This window comes from Lytechinus variegatus, chromosome 5 (assembly GCF_018143015.1).
Source record: "Lytechinus variegatus isolate NC3 chromosome 5, Lvar_3.0, whole genome shotgun sequence".
Classification (NCBI taxonomy): Eukaryota; Metazoa; Echinodermata; class Echinoidea; order Temnopleuroida; family Toxopneustidae; genus Lytechinus; species Lytechinus variegatus.
The window spans coordinates 34,415,988-34,435,495 of NC_054744.1; the positions used below are offsets into that span (position 1 = coordinate 34,415,988).

Sequence of the window (19,508 nt, forward strand, 5' to 3'; positions counted from 1 at the left end):
TATATGAGATGGATGTCTGATAATTTAGCCTGCTGGCTTTACAGTCATACACAAAAATTGTGAATAAGAAAACATTTTAAATAATGAGTATCACTTAAAACTACTTTGCAAAATTTCTTTATTCTTTTTGAACTGGCTACATTATGTGCTTGCAAACTGTAACACAATTACAGGTAACCTTAGAGAAAACAATCTGCAATGAGTGGAATATTCACCAAAGTCAAAGAAAATATTTTTAGACCAGATTATGAAAAACTTGTTTGGTTGCTTATCATGATAAATGGAAGATGATCCCCTCATTTGTACACATCTGTATGGAGTCACAATGAAAATTAATCTAGCTTTGGTTCTTTATTATCTGTTCATCTCCAATAAATTTCAAAATTTCATGCATAATTCAACCTTCAGTCTTGCCTGAAATTATATTCCTAGGGCTAGTATTTAGTAGATTGATTTGGTATATAAGCATATGTATATATGCCAAGATACCAGTATGCAAATTAGATATAAAATCTTATGGATTTAATTCCAAACAAATATCACCTTGCAACTGACTGATGTCCTGGCGATGTCCAGTTTTAATGAATAATGATAATAATGATAGGCATTTATATAGTGCCATCTGTCTAGAAATATTCCATTCCGAGGTGCGATGTTATCATTATTATCACCCTGGCAATAGCTCAAGCTGCCTTTCAGCGCTCATGCATTCAAGGACTTAATCCTGTCAGGTACCCATTCACCTCACATGGGTTGAGTGCAGCACAATGTGGATAAATTTCTTGCTGAAGGAAATTATGCTATGGCTGGGATTCAAACCCATGACCCTCTGTTTAAAAGTCAGAAGACTAATCCTCTTGGCCACAACACTCCACGGCTGCGATTGATGAATGAATGAACAAAGAAATATTCCATTCTGAGGCGCGATGTTATCATTATTATCACCCTGGCAATAGCTCAAGCTGCCTTTCAGCGCTCATGCATTCAAGGACTTAATCCTGTCAGGTACCCATTCACCTCACATGGGTTGAGTGCAGCACAATGTGGATAAATTTCTTGCTGAAGGAAATTATGCTATGGCTGGGATTCAAACCCATGACCCTCTGTTTAAAAGTCAGAAGACTAATCCTCTTGGCCACAACACTCCACCGCTGCGATTGATGAATGAATGAACAAAGAAGTATGGGTCAGGTGAATGTTTTATAAAGCATTTTGTTAGTGATATCAAAGACGCAATTTGACCTGAAAACTCAAACAAGGAGCCCTGGGGTACATTTCATAAAAGGACTTGTCAGATAATTCATGGGACAAGTCCTGTTTTATCCAGAACTTGAACCCACAAACATCTGTTCAGGAGATTAATCCACTGGGCTACAATGCTCCACATAAATAATCATATTGCACATCTGTATAAAACACAAACACATGCACTATCTTGCAATACTAGTGTCAATCGGCAAGTTCTCATAAATGAGAAAGCTGTTTCACCTTCAGTCTAGACAATGATGGAATACAAGTCCTTTACAAAATATGTAATCAATTTCAAACCCAGGTCATATCCTTCCTTGCATAATGCAACCTATCAGGTTTTCCTAACAAGTGAATGCATTCTGTGCTTCCATCATAGATGGTCTGCGATTGAGAACTGCTTCCATCGGTCAGTTTGGAGGTCTTATCAACATTGAGTCCATAACAAACAAAAGAAGAATCCTTTTCATACTCAAGTTGTATCCTTTGTAGCATAATGCAACCTGTCAGGTTTTCCTAACAAGTGAATGTGTTCTGTGCTTCCGTCATAGATGGTCTGCAATTGAGAACTGCTTCCATCAGTCAGCCTGGATGTCTTATCAACAATCAATGCTTCTTAAACAAAATAATTCATTTCAAACTCAGGTTGTATCCTTCCTTGCATAATGCAATCTGTCAGGGTTTCTTAATAAGTGAATGCGTTCTGTGCTTCCGTCATAGATGGTCTGCGATTGAGAACTGCTTCCATCGGTCAGTCTAGACGTCTCATCTCCAGTGGACTTTGGGCTGAGTTGTTGAGGTTTTACATGGCGATGGATGCTCCCTAGAGATGATGTGTTTCTGTTGTTCGAGGAGGTGTTATCCTGGTTAGGAGATGGTCCAGATACCTAGACACAAAATCATGAAAAGAGAACAAAAATGTAGGTCACCATGTAGCAAGAGAAAAGATGGTAATAAGTTAGCCTTTACTAGGAGGCCAGCTTTGTATTTTTATCACAGCTTTGATACATGTAAATCATTAATAAAACAACTAAAGTAACAAGAGATGCTTGGCGGGTTGCGCAGCCGAGCACATGTATCCCCCGAACCCATCGCATCATCCGTCATTGCGATATATAGAGCTCACACAGAAATTTGACCAAAAATACAATTATCATGGTGACAATGACCCTAGCATGCAGGTCCCCGGAGAAAGAGAGTCTTGCATGTTAACTTCAACGTTGACCTGAAAATGACCTTTGACCTTACCATGCGACTCTGACTGCAGTAACATGGAGGTGCTCCAAGAACATCTACCATCCAGGTTTGGTTGAAAAGTGACTTACGGTTGCAGAGTTAGGTGTCATAAGAGAGTCTTGCATGTAAACTTTAATGTTGTCCTGAAAATGACCTTTGACCACACCATTTTACCTGCAACTGCAGCATAACATGCAGGTACCCCGAATCCATCTACCATCCAAGTTTGGTTGAAAAGTGACTTACGGTTGCAGAGTTAGGTGTCATAGGAGAGTCTTGCGTGTAAACTTTAACGTTGACCTGAAAATGACCTTTGACCTTACCATGTGACCTCCGACTGCAGCATAACATGCAGGTTTGCCAAGTCCATCTATCATCCAAGTTTGGTTGAAAAGTGACTTACGGTTGCAGAGTTAGGTGTCATAAGAGAGTCTTGCATGTAAACTTTAATGTTGTCCTGAAAATGACCTTTGACCATACCATTTTACCTGCAACTGCAGCATAACATGCAGGTACCCCAAATCCATCTACCATCCAAGTTTGGTTGAAAAGTGACTTACGGTTGCAGAGTTAGGTGTCATAAGAGAGTCTTGCATGTAAACTTTAATGTTGACCTGAAAATGACCTTTGACCTTACCATGTGACCTCTGCCCACACCAAAATCGACAGGCTTCTTCGCTATACCATACTCAACCTTCATGCCAAATTTGAAGACGATCGGAGAAGAAATGCAGCTGATAGAGCGCTCACAAGGAAATCTCTGCGGTGGACGTGCCGAGGCCAAATCCATAGTATCCTCTAAACTCTGTTCGGGGGATACAATAATTGCATTTGACTTCATTTCCCTTGACCCTATACTGACCTGAGTATTTTAGGCAAAGATATCGGTCAACATGTCATGCATCTTTTGGTGAAAGTGACCAAGAAGAGCGACTTGGGTTATCATCACAGAGTAATGTAGGTAAGAATCTCATTGTCATAAATTGGTTAAGCCAGAAAAATTTGTTGATGGATTCTTAGATGATGGGTCAAACTGATGAGGTAATTACCTGAGAAAGTTGACTGCCGATACTAGACCTGGTAGCACCTTGGGATGGATGTGTTGCTTGACTGACTTTCCTCTTTTTATGACTCTTATGTCGTAAACTATGGGTTCAAATACAAATTCATATCATGCAAATAACAATTCATTTCCATTGAACACATTACCAAAGCAGGCAAACTGAAAAAAGTCACATCCATAAAACTAGGCCTAGGAGTAAAACCCAAACAAACCATTTGATTAACTTACCGAAAATCGGCAACTGAATACTACTTTTTACACTAACAAGATGTATGCCAGATGTCCATTACTGATTTAATATCAAAATTACATTGCTATTATCTTTGATATTGGACAAAAACTTGCAAGAAATCAATGCTAAAAATCTTTATTTTATGAACTCTAAACATTGGAACTATTTCAAGTCCCGACAATGACGACCATGCATCACTCGGCATGTTGATTGGTATGTCATAGGAGCTGTAGTGGGATACTTGACCGAGTCAGATTGCTCATCGTGTGTGACCACTGGAAGGTCATGTAAATAGGTCAACTGTTTTTGTGATTTCTGATAATCAAGGAATCTTGATTGTTCAAACTATAAGACTCCTTAATACCCTGCTGAACAATCAAATGACAAAAAAGGGTATCTGTCTACGGGCTATCAACAACATTGCTTAAATTTCATATAGGTAACTTTGCCTTGAATGTTTTGGGAGCTTAAAAATCTCGAAAGAGAAAAATTTTGAACAATCTGATCTAAAAAAAGTTACTTCCACATGAGAGAAATATTTGGCTTTCAAATTCAATGTTGCACTCTTTGGGAAGCAAAGAAACGGTGCGAGGACGTCCGATCTCTCCTGGGGTAATCCGTGGGTTGAGGTTCAATATTTACCATCCAGATGATACTATAAACGAAAAATTATAGCTATTTCATTCACTCAGCTATCTAAATTTAAATATTTTAGTTCCATTTGACTTTGGTGAAACCATCCGACCAGGGGAGCGGATTTTATCCGACAAATCTTGTTTTATCCGACAATTACCATAGTAACAGTACCTGTCAGCCAATCAGAATCAGGGAAAGTTGTCAGATCTGACAACTTGTCGGACAAAAATGTTGATGAAACGCCCCCCTGATTATCCTAACTTACCAATTAATCAGCTCATGAAGTAATGCCATGTAGTTATTGTACTCAGCTTCTCCAAATGGCTGAAGAAAAACAGAGGAAAAGGTGATAGGCAAAACAATGAATACTTAAACATGACAAATTATTATGATTATCATTATGATGATGGAAAATATCAATGATGATGATGTTAAAGATGATGATGGATTACGATATTGATGATCATCATGATGATGATGTTGATGATGATGATGATGATGATGATGAAGAGGACGATGACGACGATGATAACAAAGGTGATGGCTGTGGTCATGACAATATCAATGGCATTGGTGATGGTGGCGATGACAATGATGATGATAGTTATACAATGCTCAACAAAAAATGAAACAAAAAAATATTAAAAAGCGAGGGGGAATAATGCAGATTTACCAGCAACACTTTTAAATCAGAAATAATAAGATACTTTGGTTTTTATGCTTTATGAAATGGTTCTGTTTCAAAGGTGAAGTTATCATCATTGGAAAATTAATGATACCGTATATATAAGATGGCAAAAGGAGCACGATTTTTCATTCCCTTTTATATTTACAAAGTAAACGCAAATTTCCATCAAGATTCTTGAAAATGATTGATAGAATCGATTAGATCAGTTATTAAAAATGCATAATTTGAATAACATCTGCAGCAAGAACACACATACTTAAACTGATTGGGTTGCAGGAGCAAATTGTCAGTTCCAAATTAAATGGCCTTTAAAAGGCGAGTAATATAGGGGAAAGTTTGTACAGGCTTCCACATGAAAACCTAACTTCTAATCTTATGACTGTGGGGGACTTACCTTACATCCAAACCTAGCATGCTCATACGCATCAATGTATGCCCTGCATAGTGCATCGCTGGCTCCTTTAAGAGGGGTCAAAGGTGAAACTTTAAGCTGCTTGATATGCTCTCGAACGCTCACACCAATAGGCCGAGAAAGACGCCCATCCAACTTTTTGACCTGTTCTTCTGTTGAGAAAAAAAACAGCAAATGACAAATATGGTAAGTATGCAACAGTCAATGTAAACAAAGAATGAATAATAAAAGGATAAGATCACACAGTGCTTTAAATACATTATGTTTTAAGTGCTCTACATTCCAATTATAATTACCCTGGTTAATGGATCCTGGTATTCCTAGCATGCTTGCAACCCTGCACACAAAGTATGCACTTTTAAACTCTGTGTTAAAATTATAGGAAGCAACAAATATCAGTTTTGCTAATATTGCACGTTAAGTATGTTTACTGTGCTCTTCCCTATTTCTTTAATGGTTAAAGGTAAATTCCAGTTCTGCTAACAATCTCAAAATGACTTTTTACAGAATCTAACATGTATGAATAAAAAATATGTGCCAAAGGATTCTGGAAGAAATTGTGTAATTGCCGAGAAATAAGCAAAATAAGCGCTGATTCGGTCACTTCCGTTGGGTCTTTATTCCAGCAATAATACTACACTACACTTATTTGTGTTGGCGATCTTCAGTGTGATCGTATTTCAGCTTAGATTTTATGATTTGACAAAGTTCATTTAATGTAACTGTACCAGATCAAGATCCACAATGATATAGTCATACTTAGCCTTGGTTTTACAGATTTTTTCACGAAATTAGTGTTTACTGCAACTTTTATCACTTAGCTTGAAGACAAATATCTCATTAAATCCTTCCAAGAAGGTCAATAATTTGAAAGTAAAGTCAAATGTGCTGATACAGTTGAACCTCTTCTGTTAGAGATTTACATGTATGTCACAAGTGGCTATCCATAGTTAAACAACGCAACTTTACACCAGAGTTCAGAATACAAGCCTTATGCCAGCCTGACACTTGCACAATTTTGAATTACGCATTGGCACGACTAAAGTCGGGCCAGTGTGCAAACTAGTCGTGAACTGGCGTGAAGTGTGCGTAAACACGTCGTGACTGCGTGCCATGTCGGGACGAGAATTTTGAAATGTTCAAAATTTTGGTCACGACAAAATTTAGCCACCGGGTCGTGAACTATGCGCAAACTGTTCGTGAACTCGTCGGGACGATGCGGGAGGATGCGTGCCAGTGCGTGCCATGCCACGACTGTCACGAATGGTTCACGAACAGCTCACGTCGTGTTCACAAATAGTTCAGCACGATACCGTCCGAATTGCATAAACTCGTCGTGCCAATGCGGGGAATGCGTAAACTATGCGCAAACTATGCATGACATCCTCGTGCCAGTTCGTGTCAATGTGGACACTGACGGGCACGCATTCGTGAACTCGTCGTGAACTATGCGTGAACAAGTCGTAAAACAGTGCGGGAGCCTCCCAGTTCGTGCCCCAAAATGGCACGACTTGCCACGACAAAATCGTGGCCAAAAGTCGTGCAAGTGTCAGCCTGGCTTTATATAACAAGGGGAGAGTAAACACAATGATCCTTCAAACACTCCAAATTAATTTAAAAATAATAAGCAATCAGAATAATCTTTTTTTTTTGCCTACTACTACATTGTATAGTTTTATATTGCAATGCTTTATTCACCAATGAATTTATCTTCTTACCGAAATGAATGAATGCATCAACTGCTTTCATTCTGTAGACATAAGTGCATCTATCTGACTCTGTGTTGGCAAGATACTGTAGCCTGTAGTCATCATCCGCAAGCAACGTTGGAAACCCTTTGATTTGTTGCGTCCTCTGTACCAGATGTTCAATCTCCAACTGTAGTCGCTTCGGTGCCCCGTGACCAACAGCGGTGTGAGGGGTCCTCCGGGATCGAAATTTGAAGCGCGTGATTTGACGTTTGGCAAAGAGCATAACCATGAGCAGGAACTAAAAATGGAATTTCAAAAACAGAAATGAAACCAGGCACTAAATTAATTAAAAACTTGTCTTTTCTGGACTAATTTTTTTAAGCTCACCCGAATATGTGCATGTAGGCCTACTTAACTTAGGCATCTGGGCTGGTATTCGATTGAAAGCAATGATTTTGCAGGTATTTCTACTAGCATTTAACTGGGCTATTATTATCAAAGTAAAATGCTTAAACTCGTATTGAGATCACATCAATGTAACACCAAATTTAGGGAAAATACTTTACTCACAAGTATTGTGATGTCATACAGTTTGCGCCAAATAATGTGCAATGTACAGTATGAATCCATCCATGAGAAAACAATTTTAAAATGTTCCTGATTGTCCGTTTAGTAATCTTAGATATTTAAGATGTCTATTTCATTTTCCTTCCCGGGGTTGTCTGAATAATGCATTTTTTTGGAGGACGGGAGTTCATAACAAAAGGTAAACTGATCATCCATTTAGTAATCTTAGATATTTTCGACTTCTATTCTGTTTTATTTTCCTTTCTGCTATTGTCAGAAAAATGTGTCATTTATATTACTTTTTGGAGGACAAGGGTTCATTACAGGGCAAGTCCAAGAATTCGCGCGCGTTACGTATGGGACATTTCAGAGGCTTCAATGACCTGAAAAATAGTGTTAATTGACTTTGATTAGATTGAATACCCTCATGATGGTAGACATCTAGGAGAAGAATAATCATGGAAAAAATGGTGACATATGACCTTGACCTTGACCTTTTAGAGAGAAAAGATGGGCCGTTACGTATGGGACGCAGAAAAAAGACAATTTTTAGAACATTTTTTTCAAGTTGAGAATTCTCTGAAAGTATTTCATTTGACAACTTGTAACTTAGTGTGATAGAATTCACAATACTCTAGTATATCTAAGGCAAGTTTCATGTCATAAGTCAAATCCCTCTAATCACAGACTCTAATTAAACAAATTAATGACATGTTACGTATGGGACAGTTACGTATGGGACATTTTGTCCCCATAGAGTACGTACACAATTTTCCCCATAATTAAAAAAATTGAAATAATTTAAAATATAGAAATAACCAAAGAGTTTCTGTCTTTTCAAATGTTCTATTGAGACATATTTGATATGACTGAAAAGGAAATTAGCCATTTTAACATTTTTTTTTCTTGTTTTTCATGGTTTCATGAATTTCTTATGTATTTCTATTGTTTTTTCTTTTTTTCTTTTTTTTCCATTTTCAAAATTTTTTCGCTTCAGTTGTTTTCATTAATCAGTATTTATAACAAATCAGTCTTTAAAAACTAAAGAAAAGGTAAATAATCACTGTTTAGAGCACTCTTGAATTTTTTTTTCTCCATTCACTTTGTACACAAATCTCCCCATTGACATTGTGTGTAAATGTCCCATACGTAACATGTTGTCCCATACGTAACAATTTTTTAATTAACTTTTAATTAAAAAGTAAACTCTATTTTTGAAACTTTTTGTGGTATAACATTTTCATACTTTATAAATTAGAACTTCCCAGAGATGCAACAATAAAAGTATTGTATTATGAGAAATAACTAAAAAAAACATCCTCAAAATGTTACGTATGGGACATTCCATCCTTGGACAAGACCTAATTTGCATAATTAATTAGATGACACCACTTTTTTTCCCTCATAAGTATTAAGATGTTAGGGGGTCCATGTCCCACCTATGACTAAATCTCACAAGTTTTGTTTTTATTTTCTATGAGTTTTTATAATTGTCCCATACGTAACGCCCATTTTACCAATTATGCAAATTAGGTGACCCAAATTAGCATAAATATGCATATTATCACATTTTTCTTAATGAAATTTTAAAATTCCACATTTAGGCTTTCTTACTCCACCAAAGATAACTTCTTAAATTAAAGATGAAATTTTGCCTTCTAGGGTGACCTTTTCTTGGACTTGCCCTACAGCAATTTCATAAAATTTATTTTAACTACTAGTACCTAAAAGCAATTTTGAAACATGTCCTGAATCTCGATCGACGAGTTATTGATATGTTACGTTGGGGACTTTGATTTTTTAGGAAAATACGTATTCTACAGAAACATGTAGGCCCCCTATATTTTTATTTTGGAAAACAAGAGTTCTTTCCTTCAAGTTATTAATCGCTAGAACCTCATAACACTTTAAACACATTCCATAATAAACATATCCCCAAACTTTTAGATAAACAACAACTTAAAATTGTGATACTTTTTGCCGATATTTTTAGTCGATATTAATAGGTATTGGCATGTTGCTGATCATCCAATCACAGCTTTGACTAATCTAGGTCTACCTAAATAATAACTTTAATTTACTTTACTTTAACTTAGTCCACAATGCTGTAGGCTTGAGTTGAGTGCCTGTTCATCGATCGTAGATTAATAAGAATAGATCTAGATCATATTCATCCTGTTCGAGATATTCACTTTTCAAGATATAGCCATCCACAATGCACAATCACACTTCCTATAGACAAGACAATAAATAGTTCAAGTTGTGTGTCTGGGCAATCAATTTAAAACAGACAATAAGGCAATTGAAAAAGTTAACGTAACAACAAGCAGAGTTTCAGGCAATTAGGTTCTAGCCACTGGTTCACTGCTACCATCCTGCCTGTGGGGAATCTACAGGTAGGACTATGGTATGCCAATGCTGTACATAGCACACACTTTGAAAAATCATTAAAATATCACTTTTGTGACCAAAATTACTGATTTCCACACAGTTGCAATTTATTTTTCATTAGTAACTTGGGAATAATTTTTGCATTCACCAGAGCGCTCAAAAACTTGAATTTTGGGCATATTTTTGTGTACGCCCTCTATTGGTGGAAAGTAATATGGCAAGAAAATTTTCATTTTTCAATCTCTATATTTAATTAAGAAAAAAATAATTTCAAGAATTAAATTTACATAAGAGCCAAGTTATATGATTAATGCCTGTAATGAAAACTGACAGTGTAAGAAAAACAAGCATTTGTCCCATATAAAAAGAGAAATTAAGCCAAACATTGCCACCATTATTTTGCCACACATGGAGATATAACTGAGAACAAGGTTATATTATAACCTTGTTCATTGAATGAGTGGCCCTGGCCTAGATCTAGACTAGAATAAGAATGGACTAGACCTAGTTCTAGAGAAAAAAACTGAAGAAAGTTACAACTGTTGAATTCATATTTTTTGTGCAATCCAAAGATAAAGAAGGTGGCGCGCCAAAGAAGGTTTCCAAATTTAGTGTCCGGACACCCAACATCCATCCAACTCTAAGAAGACACAAGCGTGCTATAGCCGGCGATTTCGCTCACCTGCTATTCGAATACATGTGTCAAAAAATCGTGCAAGGACCCGTTCACTTATTATTAAGAAATTGCGTACCCTGCTGCGCTGGTGAAATTGGCGCCTGTCGGTCCCACTACATGGAAACTAAATGGTTATAGACGTAACTTACCAAACCTCCAAATCCTGCTATGAGAATGAGAGTTGTTGGTAAAACTGGCGATAATTTGCCTGCCATACTGCTCCAGATGACTTAAAATTGAGTGATTCCGGCTTAATTGCTTGGCGTAGTTGTATGTACTCTGGCGACCGAATGCAAATGAGTAGGCGTGGTCGTATCGTGTGAAGATAACAAACCAAAGTAACAAACACAAAACAAGCATCGAGCAAGAGCTGTGTTCCCGGTCGGTACGTCGATATCATATCGGGTACGTTTAATGAGCACTTTTAGAAATCGGTGACTGGCAGGGCCTGCATCCAGTGGCGTAGCTAGGATTTTTTCCCGGGGGGGGGGGCACAGCTAGGGGGTCCTTGCTTTTCGCCAATAGGTGACGGGGCCCGAAATTATCTTCACCTATACTATTTCCCCGATCAGTCACTCCTTATTTTCATTCTTATAAAACAACATAAACATCTCATAAGCCTTAGGCCTATAAAAAGTGCGAGCGCGAAGCGCGAGCGATTTTTTTTTTTTTTTTAACTTTCCCGATTTTGTCCTGAAAATGTGATATTCTGGGCAATGTTAAGTGATATGATCCTGAATAATATTCGTATGTAACTAGATGGTTACTGCTGACGCCAAGCGCGAGCAGAAATTTTTATTAACTGTTCTAGCATTATCGAAAATGGACCTGTTTCAAGGACTGCTTATAGTTAACCACGAAAACGGTATATATCTCAATAATGCGAGCGCGATCGAAGCGCGAGCAAATTTTTTGACACTTGCGAACTAAGAAAAATTGTAATTCTAAGCACTTTTTATATCAATAAATGGGATATATAGGTACACTGTAAAAAAATGAAGTGCTAATTAAGCACTTGACAGTGTTGTATAGGGACTGCACTTTTAGTGCTGATTTTCTAGTTCAAATTTAAACTAGAAAATCAACATTCGTAGTGCAGTCACTATACAAGTACAAGCACTGTAAGTGCTTAATTAGCACTCATTTTTTACAGTGTATGTAACTAAACAATTGATGCGAGCGCGATGCGCGAGAGGAAGAAAATTTAGATTTTAGACCTAAAAGCGGGACACTCTATCCATATTTTGTACTTTCTTCTTTTCCTTTTTTATTTTCTTCTTTCTCCCATTTTTTTGCTAATTTTTTCAGGGGGCACACCAAATATCGGGGGGGGGGCATGTGCCCCCCAGCCCCCCCCCCGTGCATCCTACTTAAAAGTGCTTATTTATGCTGATTTTATGCAGAAAACAAAAAATCTATTATCACTGTAGAGATAGTTAAAACCCTATCAGCTGCATGTGGGTCATTATTAGAAAAAAGATAGGCCCATAGGACAAGTGAAATTCTAATAAATGCGGCTATTTATGGATGAGTTTATTTTATGCCAAAAAAACCCCCGCAAATTCAATAGCATTTCACTATAAATTAATTCCTAATATACCATTACACTTTTGAATATAACATTACTTTGTGCAATATGTGAGCATATTTTGAAAAAAATTGCTACGTAAACATGTATTTAAAGGTATTGTTTAACTTTGTGAGCAGCCGATTTAAAAAATTCTCAAACCAAGATGAAACATGTGTACAAGTGCATGTATTAGAACTTATAAACCCTGAAAACAACCATTATTGAGACTGAAAAGCTAAAACTACAAGGCAAACCCCGATTTTGTAAATAAGTGTCTTATAGACACCTAAATAGTACACATAAATGTATGGGATGAAATCAAGATGGTGTTTCCGGTCACTTTATATTTCCATTTTTGAAGCACTGAATAATTATTTATGAATGCAATTTTTTCTGGGCTTCATTTTTGTAACATATCACAGACACAGGGGACAAGTGGGACCTTCTAGCTCAGATTTTTAAAAAGTCAAACCAATGTTAACCAATCACTTTAAATTTTATGCAGAAAATTAACACTGAAAATTCACCATACCTCAACATGGAGTTAAAAGCCCAACTTTTGCAAGAAAGCCATTTTAAGTTTAAAAAATAGTAAGTGGCGAATAGGATCATAAAATATATGACTGTGCATGAATCTATTGAAAATGAAAATGCATGAATACAATTGTTTTCATTCACAAATTCAGGACAATGTCTTTGAATAGAGCATTGATTTTGCCGGATAAGATTCGATAAGATTGGCAACTGGGAGTCAAATGTGAGTTTATTACTTTATGCAAATTTTATCAAAATTGCATGCCCATGACATTCAAATTATGGAATTTTATGAGAATAATATGTTGGCATTATGTTTCAACAGCCATGAACCAAATTTAGTGATTCTCTGAAACATCATCAAGCAAGTATTATCTGCTTATGTGACCACGGCAGAGGCGACGATCCTGGGGGATGGGGGGGGGGGGGGTTGGCAAGGGAGCGATCGCCCCACCAATGAAAAAATGGGGAGGGGGGGGGGCAAAACGATATGTTTGCCCCCCCTCCCCATTTTTTCATTGGTGGGGCGATTCGATAAGATTGGCGACTGGGAATCAAATGTGAGTTTATTACTTTATGCAAATTTTATCAAAATTGCATGCCCATGATATTCAAATTATGGAATTTTATGAGAATAATACGTTGGCATTATGTTTCAACAGCCATTAACCAAATTTAGTGATTCTCTGAAATATCATCAAGCAAGTATTATCTGCTTATGCGACCACGGGGGATGGGGGGATGGGGCAAGGGAGCGATCGCCCCACCAATGAAAAAATGGGGAGGGGGGGGGCAACATATCGTTTTGCCCCCCCCCCATAATTCCGGATGTGCAAAAATAAAACAAGATTGTAATGTTCAGCAAGCGAGAATAAGACACACAACTCTCTTTCTTTCAAATCGTCCGCTTTTCAGATTGGAATATAAAAAAATTTCCGACTCGCGCTTCGCGTTCGCATCACTTATGTAAAGGCATGGTCACACCGCCCGAGCGTTGTTGGAGCGGTCGTGGAGCAGAGAGAAAAAAATCATCTGTCACCGCTCGCTACCGTTTACCATTTTCGATTTCGATTGTTTTTTGTTTTCGATTTTTTCTCCAATTTTGAGAGCGAAATTCGACCCTCTTTCCCTACCGCTCCACGACCGCTCCAACAACACTCGGGCGGTGTGACCATGACTGTAGCAAAAAACCATACTTTTCATGATCAAAAATAGATAAATAAAATGTCCAGTTTTCAGTTCTAAACCTCAAAACAACTCACGATTCGATTTGTAATAATCTTTTGGATACATATATCTTGTTCTTTATCAAAAACGTCCATTAACTGTCATTTTTTGTCAGATCGAAATATCAAAATTTTCAGCTCGCGCTTCGATCGCGCTCGCATCTATTGTTCTCTTAGATACCAATCTTAATCATTGGTACCGAAATGCTTAGAATATCATCTTTTATGTCAGAATATAAAGAAATTTCAGCTCGCTCTCGGCACTCGCATTATCTGTGTAGTGAGATATGTATCCTCCTCATGAGTTACTACAAACAGTCCTAAACAGGTACGCTTTTCCTGTTTTAAGGTACTTTAAAAAAATTCAGCTCGCGCTTCGCGCTCGCATTAATTTTTTTGTCTCTTAGTCATATATAAAGCTTTACAATATAATAATGGAATATGTTAAAAACATAATTGCCCCAATGGAAAATTTATTCATCAACATTTTCATCCGACCTTTGATGATTTTGAATTGCTGATCTGAGAAGCACCACCATGGAAACTGTATATCGGATTGTCGGATAAATCATCTGACAAGCTCCTGTCATGAAACCTTCCCATGACTGGTCAAAAGTTCAGGTAAAACTTCCGTGACGTCATGAATTCGTTAATTATGACGAATATGTCGTGTTCAATATGCAACCAATGCGTGGTTAGGTTGCTTCATTAAGGGCGCAATCATTTTTGTACAATTTGGGCCAATCTGAAAATTGACACTGGCGCATTCATTACTCGGCCATCCGGTCATAGTTTTCAACAGATTTATGAAATATTATTAGGCCCTACGATTATTCACATTCAACGTTACACGTACCACATGCTCGCACTGTTACTTATAACGGAAAACTTTTATTCCTGATGCCATTAGACTGGAATATTCTCCCTGCCATTACAGTTAACTAGCCAGCTTCAAGGCTGAGGTGCAGAAAATCCAATTGCGCTAAGACTGCCCCATAGAGTTAAATACGTGTTTAGGTTTATATAACTCTATGGAGTGCCCCGATTCTTTTTTTTAACCGCACGTATGGTCAGTTCCCCTATGTCTGCGCGGTCTCCCAAGTGCGGTAAAAAAAAAAAGAATCGGCGCAGTCTTAGCGCAATTGGATTTTCTGCACTTCAGCCTTGAAGCTGGCTATTGTTCAGTGCAGTTAACTGTAATGTATTTGTAAATATTTCTTTGATTTAGTGTCTAGAAATATTCTTGTACTAGCTGCAGTCAATTATGAAACTGAAGGCATAAGTCATGAAAAGCAATGTGTTTAGAAAGTGAAACAAAACCAACATAAAACCAACCCTACAAACAAGATATCTAGTGGTTTTGACAATTATGAAATTCGACTTTCTAACAAGATACTAAGTTGTGCTGAATACAAATTTAACAAAAATATGAAGAGTTTTAAAAATTTTGAACCACAAACAAGCTTAATAGTCACAGCTTAAAAACTGCAGCAGACAATAAATATCTGTATTTCTAATCAAATTCTAAGATATCATTATGAAATAGAAAATAGTGAAAAACAGAAGAATGATCCAATGCACTTTCTTAATCAATTTAGAAAACAAAGAGGTCTAGTTCACATTCGATTACAGACTGCGAGCCTGAGGAAATATCTAAAAAACTTTGGTTTGAAAAATGGAGATGGAAAAAATCGTTCAATCGAAGGTAGTCCATCACAGTGCAGAGCGGGGCGGGGCTCTACACAAACTTTTTGTATATATTTTAAAAGTTTCAATTTACTCCCTGACCAAAACCAAAGGAATATTTTAAGGCTTTCAGCGTCAAATATTTTGACGAAAAATGTACCCTGTAGGTGGGGACAATTTCATTTTCCGTTTATGGCTTTTCATTTTTTTTCTTCAGAAAGCAAGCCCTTCTCCCGCCTGGTTAATCTTGGATCCGCCACTGAGCCCTGGGGAGCCTTTCATCAACATTTTTCATCTGAAAAGTTTTCAGATCTGACAACTTTCCTTGATATTGATTGGCCGAGACACTCAGTTCCTATGGTAACTATCGGATAAAACAGACTTGTCAGATAAAATGTCTGACAAGTCCTTTCATGAAACACTCCCTCGATGTGTTGATAGGTAATTTCTTTTCTAATGAATTCCATTCGACCAATCACAGTCATGCACAATTTCACATGATAGTAAATAATGGTAGTAAAATACGAGCTGTGATTGGCTAGATTGGTACCATGTGGCAACCCTTCATGTACATTACAATTTTCAATTTTTGGAGGGTAAAGTCTGTGTTAAATGAATGGGGAGAATATTGATTAATGGCAACGTGCGTTCATCCAGTAAGCCCTGTGCGTCAGCATTACTATAAAGCGCATGCAATTCGTTGAATCTTAATTTTTATGATGAAGTCACCTTTTTCTGACCCGTGCAAGGTATATTTTGGATGATACGTGTGCAATGGTACAAATCTTTGACATTCAGCCTCCCATTTGCTCGCGTACAACAAGCAAAGTAGGCGTTGTATAATTTACCGTACTATAATAAACAGTGTACATTCTATGATGCAATATTACTGGACCATATCATGAATTCCAAATATAAATTATCCTGAGTGCAGGTTTAATTCACCGAGGTCAAAATGTAGTACATATAATCCAGTTTATTGTACAATAGATTGCACTATTTATATAATATAGTCCTATATCATTTTGCCCACCTAATGTATCCACAGAACTACAAAGCACAATCCAATATGTACAATTTCATAGGTTTTAATGTAATTTGAGCATTGAGGTTCAGATGTTTGCACAGTTCACACAGTTTACTTCCACATTGATATAAAAAAGATCATGTCTTTGACATTAGTTTACAACATACCAAAATACAACATACTGTAGGGTTACTCAATAACAAGAATGCAAAAATACATTTACAAAAAAAAGAGAGAATTGAATCAGTAAATTTGGAATGTGGGGGTATAATGCACCGAGATAGATTTTGATAATAATAATATGTCCATTTAAATAGCGCAGTTACTATGTGCACATACTCAACTGCGCTTTGATACTTGGTATCATATTATTACCCCGGCTGTAGATGAGCTGCCATATTAATAGGCTTTAAAGCGTTCAAGGAATAAATCCTACCGGGTACCCATTCACCTCACCTGGGTTGAGTGCAGCACAATGTGGATAAATTTCTTGCTGAAGGAAATTACGCCATGGCTGGGATTCGAACCCACGATCCTCTGTTTCAAAGTCCGGAGACCAATCCACTGGGCCACACCGCTCCACATAGTAGATAGTTACAACAATGTCATCAACACAAAGAAGAGCTTGACAAAGGAAGATTTGGTGAAAAGACATCTTCTCTACATAATCAGTACAAGTGCATAACCGTTGAAATTTCCAATGATCATCAAATATAACACGCATAATCTTTCCAATAAATGCATGATCCAACAAGAAAATTCAGAACTCTTTTTCTTAAACTACTGGTCTAAAAAGTTAGATAGGCCTATTGATATTCCTAGATAACATGACAATAGATTTATTTTGAAATTTCCACTTTAGTTTATTATTCCACTTATAAAAGCAAATATACAAAATATGGAGTATAAAATGTATTGATACATAGAAAGACAACACCATCTGCATAACTATAACATGTAATATACACCACTTAATCTGAATAAAAATATTTGAATGCAGAGAAAAACATGTCATGAACGCATGATTATATATGACCAGAAAGAGTAGCAACTCCGGAAATAATTTGATATATGCTTAAATAATCGGGGGGGGGGGGGGGCATGACATATAGCCATGCTTACAGGAGGTATTCTTTACTTCAATATAAATTTTGATTTGTGCAAATTAAAGGCATGGCTGCAATGAATGAATCCAGATGCCAAAGATGTTATAATCCTACATGAGCTCCAGTAAATGCATTATAAACCTGATTTCAATTAAATTAAGTTGGGAGTTGATACTAAAAGGTGTTAATCCAACAACTTTCATGTTAATTATTGGAAAGCTGTTTTGCAATGTACTGAACTGCAACTCTTGTGAGATTATGACTACATTGACATATGGATTCATTCATTGCCGTCATGCCTTACTTTGATTGAAATTTACATAACAGTAGAATAGGTACTGATTTTTGTTCGCGTAAACCTTTACTACATTAAATTATTGCGTCGACAATATTTATTCTTTCTGGCCATGTACCATAATTATGTGTTCATGACATATTTTCCCTTGAATTAGAGATTTTTGATATGTGGAGTTCACAAGATATAGAAAAAATAAATCTGAGTAGATTAAGTACAATAAATTGATACATGTACTCCTTGAAATGACAGTTCTATTGGATGCTTAACACAAGGTATAATGACAAATGAAAGGAATAAGAACATCCATAAAGTCTCAGCACATTTTTTTCCTGTATTATAACCTATTTAAGTTTTATTTCATAAGAACCTATTGCTCCTAACATACTGATATTGAGAAAAATCATTCATTAAAAACAGTAATGATGAATTGATTGCATAGCTGCATTGTTCGTAAGCACATTCTCAATATTTCCCCATCTGCATGCAGTGGGAGTAATCAGCTGATATTTGCACTCCTTTTTTTTCGAAAAATATTGTGCAGTGGTCTGTAGTAACAAATACATGTACCGAATGCTGGCAGTGGTAGCTTCACGCAATACAAGTTTCATAATTCTTAATATTATAATCATCTCATGAACAGTCAGGAAACTTTGAGTTGCTGTACATTTCTATTGATACATCTTGTATAAGTGTATACAGTATGTCCTACAGTGTTTACAAAGTGACTTGGCTCGCGAGTTTGACACGAGAGCCGTGCTCAACACGGCAATTTTATGCTGTGTAAACGCAATCAATGAGATTCGCAAGCCTTGTCGAACACTACCGGGTACTTTTTTGATCCGCCTACATGTAAATCGTAGCTTTCAACTAGTGAGCCGAGTCAGACTCATCTATTTTTTCATGTGTTAACAGAAAGCTGTGTCGAACCCGCATGACCTAGGTAAAAAACGGCATATATTTGTGACATCTATTCTACTTCTGTTTGTGATCCGCGGGCGTGTCAAACTCGCCCTTTTTGTTTCAGTATACATGTATATGCCATCACAGTTGCCCTCTTTTCAGCGCTCGACCCTGCTTGAGGATTCAACACTCGAGTCAAGTCTTGTGTAAACACAGTGTTTGTGGTATTGCTATGCATGCTAACATTATTGCCTGCATTAGTACATTATATTCAGTGTTCTCAAAGTTTGCATCTGAAGATGCCCCCCGCCCCCCCCCCCC

At 37.0% G+C, this 19,508-nt stretch overlaps 1 protein-coding gene across 1 annotated transcript; it reads right to left on the minus strand.

The window, feature by feature from the left end:
- Positions 1-1,100: 1,100 nt before the first annotated feature.
- Positions 1,101-11,115, minus strand: LOC121415991 (protein C1orf43 homolog). Its single transcript, XM_041609416.1, has 6 exons — positions 10,990-11,115; positions 7,234-7,504; positions 5,498-5,667; positions 4,681-4,739; positions 3,534-3,630; positions 1,101-2,135 (listed from the first exon to the last, which is right to left on the minus strand). Exons 1-6 carry the CDS (start codon positions 11,053-11,055, stop codon positions 1,890-1,892), a joined length of 909 nt encoding a protein of 302 aa, XP_041465350.1. The 5' UTR covers positions 11,056-11,115; the 3' UTR covers positions 1,101-1,889.
- Between the last annotated feature and the right edge of the window lie 8,393 nt (positions 11,116-19,508).